The sequence below is a fragment of the Trichosurus vulpecula genome, chromosome 9 (assembly GCF_011100635.1).
Source record: "Trichosurus vulpecula isolate mTriVul1 chromosome 9, mTriVul1.pri, whole genome shotgun sequence".
Classification (NCBI taxonomy): Eukaryota; Metazoa; Chordata; class Mammalia; order Diprotodontia; family Phalangeridae; genus Trichosurus; species Trichosurus vulpecula.
In genome coordinates this window covers 36,093,736-36,108,435 of record NC_050581.1, presented here as the reverse complement: position 1 = coordinate 36,108,435, position 14,700 = coordinate 36,093,736, and the positions used below count along the sequence as shown (strand labels likewise).

General features: G+C 40.6%; 1 protein-coding gene across 1 annotated transcript in view; it reads left to right on the top strand.

Moving 5' to 3' along the window:
- FAM189A2 (family with sequence similarity 189 member A2) overlaps window positions 1–11,967 on the top strand; it is a 76,642-nt gene extending 64,675 nt beyond the window's left edge. Inside the window, exons 7-11 of the mRNA XM_036738239.1 lie at window positions 3,142–3,271; window positions 4,254–4,332; window positions 6,141–6,293; window positions 8,556–8,845; window positions 11,026–11,967. Coding sequence (XP_036594134.1) covers window positions 3,142–3,271; window positions 4,254–4,332; window positions 6,141–6,293; window positions 8,556–8,845; window positions 11,026–11,229 — 856 coding nt within the window. The 3' untranslated portion in view covers window positions 11,230–11,967. The remainder of the gene's footprint in view (window positions 1–3,141; window positions 3,272–4,253; window positions 4,333–6,140; window positions 6,294–8,555; window positions 8,846–11,025) is intronic.
- The last annotated feature ends 2,733 nt before the right edge of the window (window positions 11,968–14,700 follow it).

Here is a 14,700-nt window from a genome sequence, read left to right as displayed (position 1 = left end):
AAAAGATAGTGTGTTTTCACATCTTATAAGAAAAGTTTCCCTATTACATCCCTGCTTGCAATCAACAATTTTCTAAAGGTGTTTGTTGCATAGTAAAAGCCAGGTTTAACTAGCTTGTGTTTAAGCCACCTCCATTGTCTAGAATTCCTTAACAATTTTTAAAGGTTGGGGAAAGAGACACTGCCATTCTTTGATCTTCCTTTTCTCGAAGCTCAAGTAAATGAGAAGCACCTCTTAAAAAGGAAGGATCAGCTGTGCTTATGATTTTACTTTTAGTGCTTTCTGTGACAGTAATGGGGTTTTTCCTGAAATTCTTTAAAAAAAAATCAAAAAATTCATGTCATGAAGGATGCTCTTTAAAAAGTTCCCCGCAAGCTAGATGACCCACTGAATAGAGTGCTGGAGTTGGAGTCAGGAAGACCTGAGTTCAAATCCAGCCTCAGATACTTACTAGCTCTGTGACCCCGGGCAAGTCACTGAACCTTGGCCTGCCGCAATTTCGTCATCTATAAATTGGGATGATCATAGCACCTCCTCCATAGGGTTGTTATGAGGATAAAGCAGGATAATATTTGTAAAAACACTTTGCAAACCTTAAATGCAGGGTGTCCCAAAACTCAGTGCAGTCCAAAGTTTACTACTTAAATGTATGCTGAGACCCTGTTGGAATGATTTTTATTGTTTTTGTAGGTGTCCCTTTCATGCTCCACCAAAACAAAGAAAGCCTGATCATCTGGCTGCCCATACTTCAACCTTAATTCCTTTATCTGTGTTTGCATTCAATTGTGAGCTCTTCCCAGGGGATTTCATGAGTATTGTCTAAGTATCTAGATAGCTAAAGAACACCCGCCAGAAAGTCATTAATAATAATAATAATGATAATGACAGTAATAGCAGCAGATATTTACCTGGTGTTTCTGCAAAGCGCTTTATAGGTGTTATCTTGATCCTGACAAACAACTTTTTGAAATGTTCATGCTATGATCTATCCCCATTTTACGGGTGAGGAAACCAAGGCCAAGAGACATTTAGTGACATGGTCAACGTCCTCAGATTCCAGTTCTATTGCCACAATTCCTCTGGCTTTCTCTTCAGGCCAAAGTTAGAATTTTTGGAAATTGTTGTTTACTGCAAACTATAATTTGTCTGGAGGGATATTTCTGGTGAAAAGCTGAAGCTGTGCCATCAATCAACTCTATTGAATTTCTCATGACAAGCACATGAAAGAGAAAAACTGAAGTACTTGTTTCTCCCGGCACTAACCTATCATATGATATGAATTTGTTGGGCCCTTGGGGAAAAGCACATGGTGATTCCTCTATATATGTATTAATCACCCTGTGCAGTGACAACACTGAGCTCCTCCCCGTCTGTCTCCTCTTTGTTAACTGTGCTTTGGAAAGGAATTGTCACTTAAGAATGTTTCTTTTTATTGGGCTCCTTTTGTTTCATGATCCATAATGTATAGGATATGACAATTTAGGCTACTTTTGATTTTCTTTTTAAAAATTTATTAATGCCTTTTGTTTTTCTATCACACTCATTTCCCCATATGTACCTTACTCTCCCCTATCCAGCAAGCCATTCTTTGTGACAAAGACTTTTTATAGTACTTTATTTTTTCCAATTACATATGAAGGTAATTTTTAACATTCACTTTTTAATAAAATTTTGAGTTTCAAATTTCTTCCCTCCTCCCTAAGACGGTAAAGAAGGTTATATGGTTATAGGTGTGATCATGTAAAACCTATTTCCATATTAGTGGTAACAAAGATTTAAATTTTTTTTAAGATAACAGTTCAGCAAAACTAACCAATAGTAATATATGCAATATTTAACCCATGATCCCCTCCCACCCTTTGCAAAAAAGGGAGAAAGGTGTATCTGCTCAACTCTTCTCCGGCTCAAAACTTGGTCATTATAATTATACATCATTTAGTTTCATTTTACAATTCTATTCATTTACATGGACATAATGTCATAGGTCATTATGTATATTGTTTTCCTGTTTCTACTTATTTCCCTCTGCCTCAGTTCATCTAAGTCTTCCCCTGTTTCTCTTAATTTTTCACGTTCATCATTTCTTGTTGTTCAGGAATATTCTATTATATTCACATACTACAGTTTGGCCATTCTTAAATGGTGGGCACTTTATTTCTAGTTCACAAAAAAGGGTTTCTTTGAAACTATTTTGTTGTCTGTGGAAACTTTCTTTCTGTCTTTGACCTCCTTGATGTATATGCCTAACAGTGAAATATCTGGGTCAATGGGTATAGAAATTCTAGTCACTTTGTTAGCATAATTCCAAAGTGAGTTCCCGAGTGGTTGGGCCAATCCACATCTCCACCAGTAATGTACTAATGGGCTTGTCTTTCTGCAACCTATCTTTTGTTTTCTTTTCTAATACCAGGCATGAATGTTTTGATTCATAGTTATCTTACTATTAGTTATTTGGAACAGCCTTTCAAATGGTTATTAATAATTCACAATTCTTCTTTTGAGAACTGTTTGTTCATATATCCTTTGACCAGTTACCTATATAACCCGAATGTTCTATATAGGGAAAGTGTGGTGCTAGAGGGGTTAGATGATCTACCCCATACTCTTGTCCAGTATTTACTAAACAGTAAACAGAGGCAGGGTGGTGTGATGGTCACCCTCTGTGGGCAGCTGACCTTGGAGTTAGGAGGGCTTGGATTCAAGTCTTCCCTCTGACTCATACTAGCCCTGTAACCTCAGGCAAGTAACCTAACCTCCTGGTGCTCCCAGACTACCCTCTAAGACTATAAATTACAGACAAGCTGGTGGTCTGCATTGGTAGTGGGAGTTTCCATGTGGATTAAATCACAGGTCCAAATCACTGCCCCCAAACTCACTTTTGTCATACTTTACAATTTCCTTTCTTCACTACAACCCTGGGAGCTAGATAGAGTGCCAAGTGTTCTGATCCCCATTTTATATCAGAGGAAATAGACTCATAGGGGTGTGGTACCCAAGGTCATGAATCTATTATATGATAGAAAGTCCTGGGCACTATCCCCTATTGTATTCTGTCTCTCAATCAATCAGTCATTAATTAAACAATCAAATGCTTATGAATTGAGTAGAATATGTTCACTGATGCCAAGGTGTTTTTCCTAGGATGGTAGGCTCTGATGTTATCCCACTTCCACACATCTACGGAGCTCGGATTAAAGGTGTGGAAGTTTTCTGTCCTCTGGATCCACCCCCTCCTTATGAAGCGGTAGTGAGCCAAATCAATCAGGAACAGGTAATGTGATCATCATTTTTCTTATCAAGGACGTTTAAGATCCTATTAAGGATAATTTGTATTACAGTCTCACTAACATGTGAGATGTAGGTCATATAGAAAACTTTAAACAACAAAATATACTTTTTAGTAAAAAGAAAATGTAAACCATAATAGCAATTTGCTCAGTGTCTTCTAATCTTAAAAAAAAAATTTCTCAAGGATGTTATCCCTTTTCCCCTACCCCACAGTGTCAGAAGACTTGAGCCCAAGTCTTTTCAAATATTTACTGTCATGTAGTCCCACTCTATCTTTTAAAGACACAATTGATGTCTTTTATTTTTATATCCCCTTCCTTCCTGATTATATCCTTCTTTCTCTCCACCCCTTCTTGAGCTCCGACCTTGTAACAAAGAAGAAAGAAAAAAAGCAGTTCAGCTAAATCAATCCACACATCAACCAACTCTGAAAGTATATGAAATGTCCCACACCTACAGTCCCCTCCCTCCCTCCAAAGAAGGGAGAGAAATGCATTTGATCATCTCCTCTTCCAATTTTTTTTCCATCTCTTTGTGTAAGATTTTGTTGCTGTTCTTTTTTTTCCTGTATAGCCCCAGCTTGCATATATCTTTTGACTCTGCTTTCTTCACCCTGCACTTTACATGTCCTCACTTACTTCTTTATGTTTTCATACCTGTCATTTTTACGATATGATAATATCTCATTCCATTGGTACAACAAGTTGTTCAGGCATTCCCCAATCATTGGCCATGTAGGTCATTTCTAGGTTTCAGTATTAAGGATAAAATCACTATGGATATTTTTGGTACAGATGAGTAAAAATTTGATTTCTAGTAGTAAAAAAATAACCTTTACACAAAACAATCGAGTGTAATATACTTTGTGGAACAAGGCCATTCTATGTCGTTATCCTCTTTAAAAGAGTGGCTAAAACAGAGACTAGGTTTTGAACAAAAGCAAACGATGATGTTTTGTGTGATAGGGGACTTCATTCCAAATTCCAGAGGCATCCGAAGCTGTGGCAGGCCCATTGGACCCAGGCAATGCACAGGTGTCTCAAGGTAACAAAGACATTACTTTAATAAGAAATAATCTTCTGCCCTGATCATTTGCCAAACTGGTGACAATTACTGGTCATTTCAGATGATTGAAATATCTCCTTGCAGTCATCAATATAGATCTGTAGCATAAATTTCTTTTATTGTTTTCTCAATATGCTAGTCTTTATTATTGAAGGACATTATTCAAACTGTAGCTGTTGCTGTGTTCACTAACATCTGTACTGACAAAGATATGAAATCACATTGGACTACACAATCTTTTAAGAATACGCTAACTCTTCTCCAAAACCTAGGGTTTAATTTGGCATTCCTCAGTCCCGTCCTGCCCCACCCCATGCTATAGTACTTTTTCCCCCCCCTCCAGGTAAGATGGATCTTTCTGGAAGCCTCTCCATTACTGTAGAGTGGATGGCTATGAGGTCACCCTGTATAATTTATAAACTGGGGCCAGGGTCATGTTGCCTTAATATAAAGTGAATTCAGTTTTTCAGTAGTACAGAGAATACAGGGCTTGGTTTACATTTATCCTTGTAAGTTAAAGGTGCATTATTACAGCTTGCCCTCTTTGGGGAGGTTTTAAATGGCCCAGAAAATTGTCCACCAGGACTAAATTGCAAATGGTAATGAATAATGGATCAGGCTACAGCTCTTTCAGATGATGGTAATTTTTCAGTAATGCCATTTGGAACATTTGGAACTGGTTTCTTTTCTTTTGCTCATTTTCGATCTTGAGTAGAAACATGGAGAATACTCAGGTTTCCTCAATGCATTTGTATTCTGTAATGTTGTTGTTTTCCTTCCTCAAACCACAGTGAAGGACTACAACTTCTTCAATTTTATTTTCTTCAACAAAAGTCAAACTAACCCAGGGTAATTTTAATGGATCATTTAGCTGCGACTTGTCTTTTGACTAGGCTGCTTGGGATTTTTTCACACCTTGTAATTAACCCTCTGAGTTATGCAGATATAAAGACTTCCTCCTTGTTGGTGTGCATTTTGGCTTCTAGCCTATGGAGGGTAAGCTATTTCAGGTGTTATTTTGTTGTGTTCTTCCTGACGAAATACCAGGAATTGTCTGGCAGTTGTGAACTTTGGGAGATTTTAAGCACTGGTGTGTTTTTTTTTTAATAGCTTTCAAAGTGGGCTGATTTGTTTTTGTTTTAAAATCATGAATTCCTGTTAGAGTTGTCATTTAAAGAAAGCTTACTAAGTTATAACAAAGTGATATTTTTAAAGTGTGCGTCTGACCATGTCAATCCCTGTTCAATAAATTCCAGTGGCTCCCTGTTATCTCTAGGACACTCCTCTTTGACACTTAAAGCCCTTTGGCTGTAGCCAAACTTTCCAAAGCTTGTTATATACCACTACATTTCATGTACTCAACAGTCTAGCCAAACCTTCTCAATGTTTTTCACATCTGATATTCCATCTCTCATGTCCATATCTTTGCATAGGCTATCCCCTCATGTCTGGAATGTATTTCCTTCTCACCTTTGCATCTCAGATCCCAGCTACGACATCACCTCTTCCATGAGGCCTTTCCTGGGATTTCCTATCCACCGTCTTCCCCCATTACTTTTGTTTATTCATGCTTATATGTGTATATGTTATTTCATTCTGAAAATTACTTGAAGATAGGAATTACTTCATATCCTTAGTATGTAGCCTAGCAAAGTCCCCAGTACATAGCAGGCCCTTAATAAATGCTTGCTTGATATTTCTCCTTGGCTTTGCAGGTACTGCTGGCCTGAATTGTGAAGTGTTATGATTGATGAAAATTCACTTATGTTTCTCTTTCAACAAATCAGGTGGAGACATTCCTAACACACCTGAGGAAGAGAGCCCATCTCTGTCGACTCCTGATTCAAACCTAGCGCATCTTCCATCGAGTAGGAGAACCTTGCAACCCTTGAGAGCAAGATCCAAAAGCGACCCTGTACTCCATCACTTGACAGCCAGAGGTGATGTCATTTTGCTGAATTCTAACTAGAACATTTTTCATCATTTTCTTAAAGATTCTACCTGAATACAAGTGATGTAGGTCAGACTCTGGTCCCTAATTTTAGGTGGTATCCTTATGGAAGTTGAGTTATGTCCTGGAGAAAAAAATAGGGAGCCAGCACATATTAGGGAGATGCATCAGCTCATACTTAGATGCTCAAAATCTTTTCAAGTTTCATTTTTCGTGGTCAAAAATACTGATTAAGCCCTCCATTGCACATGATATCCTGGTAGGTGATATACAGGAGAAGTTGGTAGACCTGGTTTCTGATTTCTGGACATTATTAATCCTGCTGGGAGGAGTGTTTTCTTTGGAAGAAGAAGCTAAGGGGGTGTGTCTGCTTTTACTGGTTACTTTTCTTTTAGTATGTTCATTTTTATCGTATTGAACTTAAACTCTGTCAACAGATCGTCCCATTTAAAACAAACACCATTAAATGGGATTTACTTTAAATGGATAGACACACAACCATGCTTGTGTTTGCCTCTCTGCACATATTATTTGAATGAATATAGGTTTATCCTTGAGCATGATTCCAGAAAGTGACATATATAACGTACCCATATAAAACTCATCTCCAAGAAAACTTCCTAATACTTCATAAATTTCCCAACTTTTCCGATGGCCAAATTACCTTTTCAGTCTCTTGTAAGTTCTGCTTCATCTCCTCTAACATCATCTGTTGTTTGCCACAGTCATAGATTGACCATGTACCTAAGAGAAAACTCCTCTTGTTTCTACAGCTGCCACAGAGTGGGGTTCTCCCACCTCCCCGTGACTGACTGTATCACCTCTGCAACCCCAACAGGCCTCAGCAGCCTGGGCTCTAAGAATCCCAAGACCTGTCTTCACCGTGGGTCTCCTCCACCTTTACTCTAGCAAGTTGAGGACTCGGGCTGGCCGCCTGCCGGTTTCAGCTGGAACTTAGTTCTCTCTACAGCATAGTCTTAGAAGATGGACCCTTACTCAATTCCTGCAGTGCTGAAAGTCAGCAGGCAGGAGGGTGGACATGTTTATTTGTTTGGACTTTTTAATGCAGAAGGTGGCCAGGGCATATTCAAGTGAATGAGCATAGACCCTGCCCTTTGGCCCTTACATTAAAGTGTAATTAGCAAAGCCTTCCTAGCAAGTGCTGCATCAAGACCATGACTGCTGGGAGACTGAATGAGTATCAACTGGGAGGGGGTGGTGCGGGGAGGGAGACAGCTTCTTTTCCTCTGTTTAGAGCTCCGTGTGCCTGAAAAAGGGTCCAGGAGGTCTCTGCATCCTTCGCCACGATCTCATTGCCCCCTCCTGCTTCCTGTCATAGCTTGAATGTTTTCATTCCTGCCTCTCTGGCTTCCTCCATCCTGGGTAGGCTGAAGGCTGCTGGTTATTCTTGCATAGTTAGGGAAACGTGATTGTATCTCCCTCCTCTTCCCAATACCTCCTGGCTCATTGGCCCCATCAGTGTCTAGTTCATGGAGTTGTTCTATATATCCTTAAAATAACTTCACAAACTTGGTGATGTAGGAAACCCAGCCTTGGAAGTTGAGAAATTTGAGTGTTCTCATTAAGTGACCCTGTTGACTAGACAACTCTCAATGAGCTACTTACTGTCTTTGGATTTAAATTTCTCTGTCTGCAAAATGGAAATGGTGATTTGCCTTCTACTTGCCTCATAGACGTCATGTGAGCACAGGTGAAATGAAACAGGAACAGAAAATTGAGAATTTTAGGATAAAGCTATATAGCCAAAGAGTGATAGTGGCATCTTCTCACAGACCTTGTTTCTCTAGTCCTCCCCACACGTTTAAGCAACATTTTCATCCCTCCCCTGTTGTGTCGTCTCCTTCCGCCAGAACAGAAATGCTTTCTCTCTGTGACTCATCAATTCGCCATCCATTTGCAAGTATCACTTGAAAATATTACATATGACCACGTGTTGTCTTTTGTCTCCTGGTTGCTCTTTGTCATTTGGCATAACTCAGAAATTGTCTTCCGTAACACGCTAAAACCTTTGGGGACATCCTTGGATTGAAAGACATCCCTGAAACAAACCTTGTGTTGTAGATTTCTTTTCCTCCTTCTGTGAAATGAAAGACAAGATTTGCATGGATGTCAGTATTTTGCCAGGTGATTTTCCATGCTGAGTTAGAGACCTGGGCTGGGGTTTCAGATAGTCTTATGTTCAAGTGGCATTGGCAGAAGTGTGCTAAGGAGTTTTTCTCTTTACCTGTAGGACCTGTGCTTAGCTGCGAAGCTGCGACTCAGACTGAAGTGAGAACAGAGTTGGCTCCAGTGACCTTGAGAAAGGGCCTTCGAGCAAGAGCTGTGCGAGCTAGACCTCGCTCTTTGGTAGACTACAAATCTTACATAGACACTAAGCTGCTGGTGGCAAAGTTCCTGGAGCAGTCATCTTGTAGTATGACCCCAGACATACACGAACTGGTGGAGAACATCAAATCTGTCCTCAAGTCTGATGAAGAGCACATGGAGGAAGCCATCACAAGTGCCAGTTTCCTTGAACAGGTAGTTTTATTGTTCACATTCAGGGTGAATAATCAGAGACCTTAGTGTGTCTTGTTTACTGTTCAAAAGACACTCATTTCAGAACTGTCCTCTCAAGGGAGCAAAGGGGAAGATGAAGGATGACTTGCCTTCCAGGAGGACTGTCCTGGAAACTGTTACTGGAGTAAAGATATCACAACCGAGAACCTATGGTGGGAAAGGAAATCTGTTAAAAACAAAGGGGATAAGATGTTTGAAGTGAAAGTAAAGGGAGATGAATGAATGAATGGAAAACAATTCATTAAGTGATTCCTTTGTGCCAAGCACTGGAGATACAGATAGAATAGCATGACAGGCTCCATTAAGGCTGATAACACATATAAGAAGTTTCAGTTGCAAGGTTGCAAGGACACTGGGTGGAAAGACCCAATGGTCCTTAAGAATTCAATTGCAGAGCAAATGGGCAGGCCAGGGTCTTTAAGGGATCTGACTTGCCAGGCAAGTCAGATGGCAATGCCTGGGGGTCTAGAGGGCATATTGATGAAGCAAGGTCCAGTGCACAGTGTGGGAACATAGACAATAAGAGCGTGCCTTTTTGATTCCTGAATTTAAGGCTTCCCTTGAATGGCATGTTTTCTCAGTCCCTTGAAAGTGACGCAAATGGACTTTATTTGAATTGACAGAAATCTGGGAAGCAGTTTGATTTCTCCCAAAATTGTCTGCAAGGTAAATAGGTGGAATTTATATTAATAAACAATTTTTTTTACTTTTCTAAAGGGGAAAATGAATGTATTCTAGCATACCAGAGATAAAATGTACTGGCTTCCTTTAAGTCCCACCTGCTACAGGAAGTCTTTCCTGATCACTCTTAATTCATGACTTCCAATTTATCCTGTCTATGGCTTGTTCGTGCATAGTTATCTGTAGGTTATCTCACCCTTTATATTGTGATCAGGGACCATCCTCTTTCCTTTCTTTATATCCCCAGCCTTGGAACATAGTAGGCACTTAAATGTTTATTGACTGACTGAAAGTGCAAGGCAGCCTCCCCAAACTGGGCCCATTCAACCAAGAGAGATACTTTCCTGCTGGGAATAAGACACAGAGGACTTGTAAAGTTTTTGCTATGCTAAGTTTTTTATGACTCACTGCATTTTTACATCAAGGTTGGATACTCAGGATGGACCAGCCATAGCTTCCTTTAATCTAATTAGGTATAGAATAGACACAAGAAGCCTGTGTAATAGGCACAAAAATATGACTTTAATGGCACGTGATTGTTGTCACCACCACCAGGGCCCTAGGCCATATTGCATGGTATATAGTTTTGTCCTCCCACCTCTCTTTCTTTTTTTTTTTGTATAACAAATTTATTTTATTTTCAATTTGCAGAACAAAACAAGCATTTCCATAACACAGTACAATAAAAAGATGATTGTGCATGAAACTGCAAATCTACCGTGTGCAACTTGCTATTCCCTCCAAATATACAGCAAAGTTATCATGTGAATTTCTTTTTTTCCCCTTTTTTTCCTTCCCTCCCCCCCGCAACCTTAGAGATGGCTACCATTAGATACAAATATATATGTAAAATTATTCTATACATACTTCTATTTATCAGTTCTTTCTCTGGATGCAGATAGTGTCTTTCTTCATATGTCCTTTCTTTTCATTCCCCACCTAATACTTAAGGCTGCCCTCTCTCTACCTGTCCCAAGCCCTCCACTGCCATGCCTTTGTTTCTATTTTCCCTTCTTACCTAAGAAGAGTATTCCTGGGGTAGGAGAGATGTTTTCTCTCCTACCTTATAAAAACTGAAAGAAATTTTAAAAACCAAAGTAATAAGATTTTTAAAAATCTAGTGATAGCATCATAGGTCTAGAGTCAGAAGGGACCTCAAAAACCATCTGTTCCAACTCCCTCATTTGATAAATGGGAAAACCAAGGACCAGCGAGAATAATAGGATCATAGCAATAGAACTGGAGGGGCCCTCAGAGGCCATCTAGTTCAGCTCCCTCATTTTAGAGATGAGAGAACCGAGGACCAGTGATTAAGTTACTTGTTCAAGGTAACACAGGTCGGAGGTAGCAAAGCTAGATTTTGAACCCAGGTCTACGGACTTCAAGTCCTGCTCTTCTTTTAAAGAGATAGGAACTACTTCTTGAACTGATATTTTTTTCCTTGTTTTCTTCCCCCAAAGGTAATGACTCCTGCTCAGCCAAGCACATCCAGGGCACAAATGTTGCCCTATAGAAGACACCCTGGCCTCCTTCATCTGGAGAGTTGTGGAGATCTGAGCACTTTTGCCTCAGCAGAAAGTCGGAGAGTAGAGAGAAGGGTCCCAAGAACAGACCCAGAAAGGCCACACAGCCTTATTGGAGTTGTAAGAGAAACTGTGCTCTGAGCTAGCCCTTGCGGGTCCCTTGTGGTCAGAGCTCCTTCAAGAAATCAATGAGCTGGGAAAGAAAATCATGATTGGAAAGCCCTGTCTCGTCGTGTGGCGTGTCTCTATGTATGCTGTTTTGTTGTTAAAGGCTGATCTAGGAGAAAGGTTTTTGTTCTACTAGTCTTTGCTGTACCGTGTTATGCCTGAGGAGTCTGGGATCTACACCACAGGGAATGTTTATTTCTCAACTACTGGCTTCACCACCAAGGACATTCAGGGGGCAATGAGTATATCATTCCAGACCTATTGACACTTCGGATGCATCGTTATAATTTGTGAGCTCAGCTCATCTTCCCTTCCCTGGGCATTCCATATGGTATTTGAGTGTTCCAGGCCTTGGTGGGATGGGATGTGGGGGTGGCAATGCCTCAGCTGCCCCTGTGTCTGTCCTGTGGAAGGACATAATCTGTTTGGAGGCTATTTATAGCTGCCTGTGGCCTCTCACTGCTCAGTGAGAATGTGAGTTGGCATATAAGCAGGATGATCAAATAGCCCTGCTGTTATTGAAATGTTAAAGCTCAAGTTTAGGGCAACTCCCAAAGCACTTTCTTTAGGGAAAACAGGAAGCACTTGCAACAACCGGCAAATTTTTAGCAAAGTATTTTGGAGGAGCAATCATTGGTTCCGTTTATTCATGCTTGCAACACTAGAGGCAGTAACTCCAGAATCAAAAATAAAATCATTCACTTTTTACAACTGGTGTGGGTGTGTTGGGTCTGTTAATTGTTCACAGCACTGGCCTAATGCTCTGTGGGGACTGGTACCTGAATAAGGTCTTAAGAAGTAGCAAAAAGTTGAAGTCCTCCTAGGGTTGACTTTCTCCTGCTTCCTGGACAGCATGGAATGACATAGGATAGGGACAGGGACTGGAGGATGATGTAGGCAATAGAAAGCTGGCTTTGGAACCAAAGACCTGCTTTTAAATCCTAGCTCTGACACCTACTGGCTGTATGACCCTGGGCAAGTGACTTAACCTCTCACTTCTCAAGGTAACTCTCTTAGAAGATAAGTTATGGAGGAAGGTACTGACTTGCACTGGTTCCCTCACCTGGGAGTTCCCTCTGCCAATGAATTCACAGAATGATGTAGGCATCATAGAATATTAGAGAGAGAAAGCCAGGGCTAGGTTATCTAGTCTAGGAGTCCTTCTTTTGCATGTGTCATGGACCCCTTGGGTGGTCCAATGATGCCTGTGGCTCCCTTTTCAAAATAATATATTTAAAAGCACAAAATATGTTACAAATGAAGATGCGTTACAATAAGGTGCACAAAGAAAACCAATTATATTGAGAGTTATCAACATTTTTTTTTAAATTCAAGGACCCCAAGTGAAAAACCCCTTATCTTGTCCAATCCCTTCATTTTACTGCTGAAAAAAACTGGGGCACAAGGGGATTGTGACTTGCCCAAGGTCACACAACTACCGGATGGAAGAGATGGGACTAAAACCTAGATGGCTCCACCCAATCCCCAGGGTTCTTCTTATCGCAACATGTTAATCCTTTGCCTCTCTGTATATGACATCTGAGCCATAGGGGAGGATTCTTTTTTTTTTTTAAGGGGAAACCTCTCTCCTGTGGTCTGGATTTATGTTTAAAAAATGTCAGATTGAGGGAGAATTTGGAACTCAAAAATTTTTAAAAATGAATGTTAAAAATTTACATGGGCAAGTCACATAACCTCTCACTTCTCTAGGCAATTCTCTTAGAACGTAAGTTATGGAGGAATGTACTGACCTGCGCTGGTAGGAGGTCCCTTACCTGGGAGTTCCCTCTGCCAATGAACTCACAGAATGATGTAGGCATCATAGAAAATTAGAGCTAGAAGGGGCTGGGGCTAGATACAACTTTACATGAAACTGGGGGAAAATAAAATATTATTAAAGACCTTGTATTTCTATAGCAAAAAAAAAATTAAAAATAAATGAATAAATAAATAATGTCACGTTTTACTTATAGTTTAGTTGGTGTTGTTTTTTTTTACATAATCTCCCGGGCTTAGAGCAAGAAGATCAAAGTTTGAGTCCTGACTCTACCACTTGCTATGGCTGCATAACTTTGGGCTAATTACTTAACTTCTCTGAATATTAGTTCTCTCACCTGTAAAATGGGGATAATAGGGATCTGCTACCTAACTCACAGGTAGGTTGAACTTAATGTCCTCTGAGGCTCCTTCTCGCTCTAAATCTATGATCTTGCTGTCCAGTTGTTTCAGTCATCTCTGATTCTCTGTGACCCCATTTGGGGTTTTCTTGGCAAAGATATTGGAGCAGTTTGCCATTTCCTTCTCCAGCTCATTTGTAAGTGTCTGAGGCCAGATTTGAATTCAGGAAGATGAGTCTTTCTGACTCCAGGCCCAGTGCTCTATCCACTGTACCACCTAGTTGTTCACCTACCCCCCCCATACCTCCCCCCAAAGCTACGATCTTATGATCCTATAAATGTATGTTAAGATGTCCCTTTTCTAGGAGCACATAGAGGGTCAATCAACAAGTATTTACTAAGCACTTACTATATGCCAGGAATGGGCAGCTTGGTGGCTCAGTGGGTAGAGTGCTGGGCCTGGAGTCAGAAAGACTTATCTTCCTGAGTTCAGATCTGGCCTCCTACATTTATCCGTGTGACCCTGGGCAAGTCACTTAACCCTGTTTGCCTCAGTTTCCTCATCTGTAAAATGAGCTAGAGAAGGAAATGGCAAGCCACTCTAGTATCTTTGCCAAGAAAACCTCAAATGGGGTCACAAAGAGTCAGACATGACTGGACAATGACTGAACGACAAAGATATGCCAGAAACTGTGCTGACTGCTGGGGATAAAAAGAAAGGAAAAAGAAAAGAAATGGTCTGAAGGGGCTCACATTCTAATGAGGGAGGCAAAATGAAAATAGCCATGTACATAGAATGTCTACACAGTGTGAATGGAAGCGACTGGGAAGGGGCCCCTTCAGAAGGTGGGATTTGAGCTGAGTCTTTAAGGAGACTGGGGGACGTAGGTGTCAGAGCAGAGGAGGGAAACCATTCCAGGGGAACAGCCAGGGCAAATACTGTACACTGAGTCAGGAGGTGGGGGACTGTGTGTGAGGAACAGCACGTAGGCCAGTATAGCTACCTCGTCGAGTGTGGAGGGGGAAGAAAGCATGAGAAGGTTGGATGAGCTAGTTTGTAAGGGGTTTTAAATTCCAAAGGATTTTTTAATTTGATTCTGGAGGAAATAGGGAGCCAGTGGAGTTTATTGAGTAAGGGGGTAGGGTGACATGATCAGGAATAGGTTCTGAGTATAAACAGGCAATATTATAGCAGGTACTTCATTATTTCTGGAAATTAGGGAGTGCTTTCTCTCAGAGGGTAGACATTTGTCATGGTGCCATTTGGTGCCCTCTTCTGAGGGCATATTGTACTATCTCAGTAATATTGCTCGTTTTATCTGCAGCT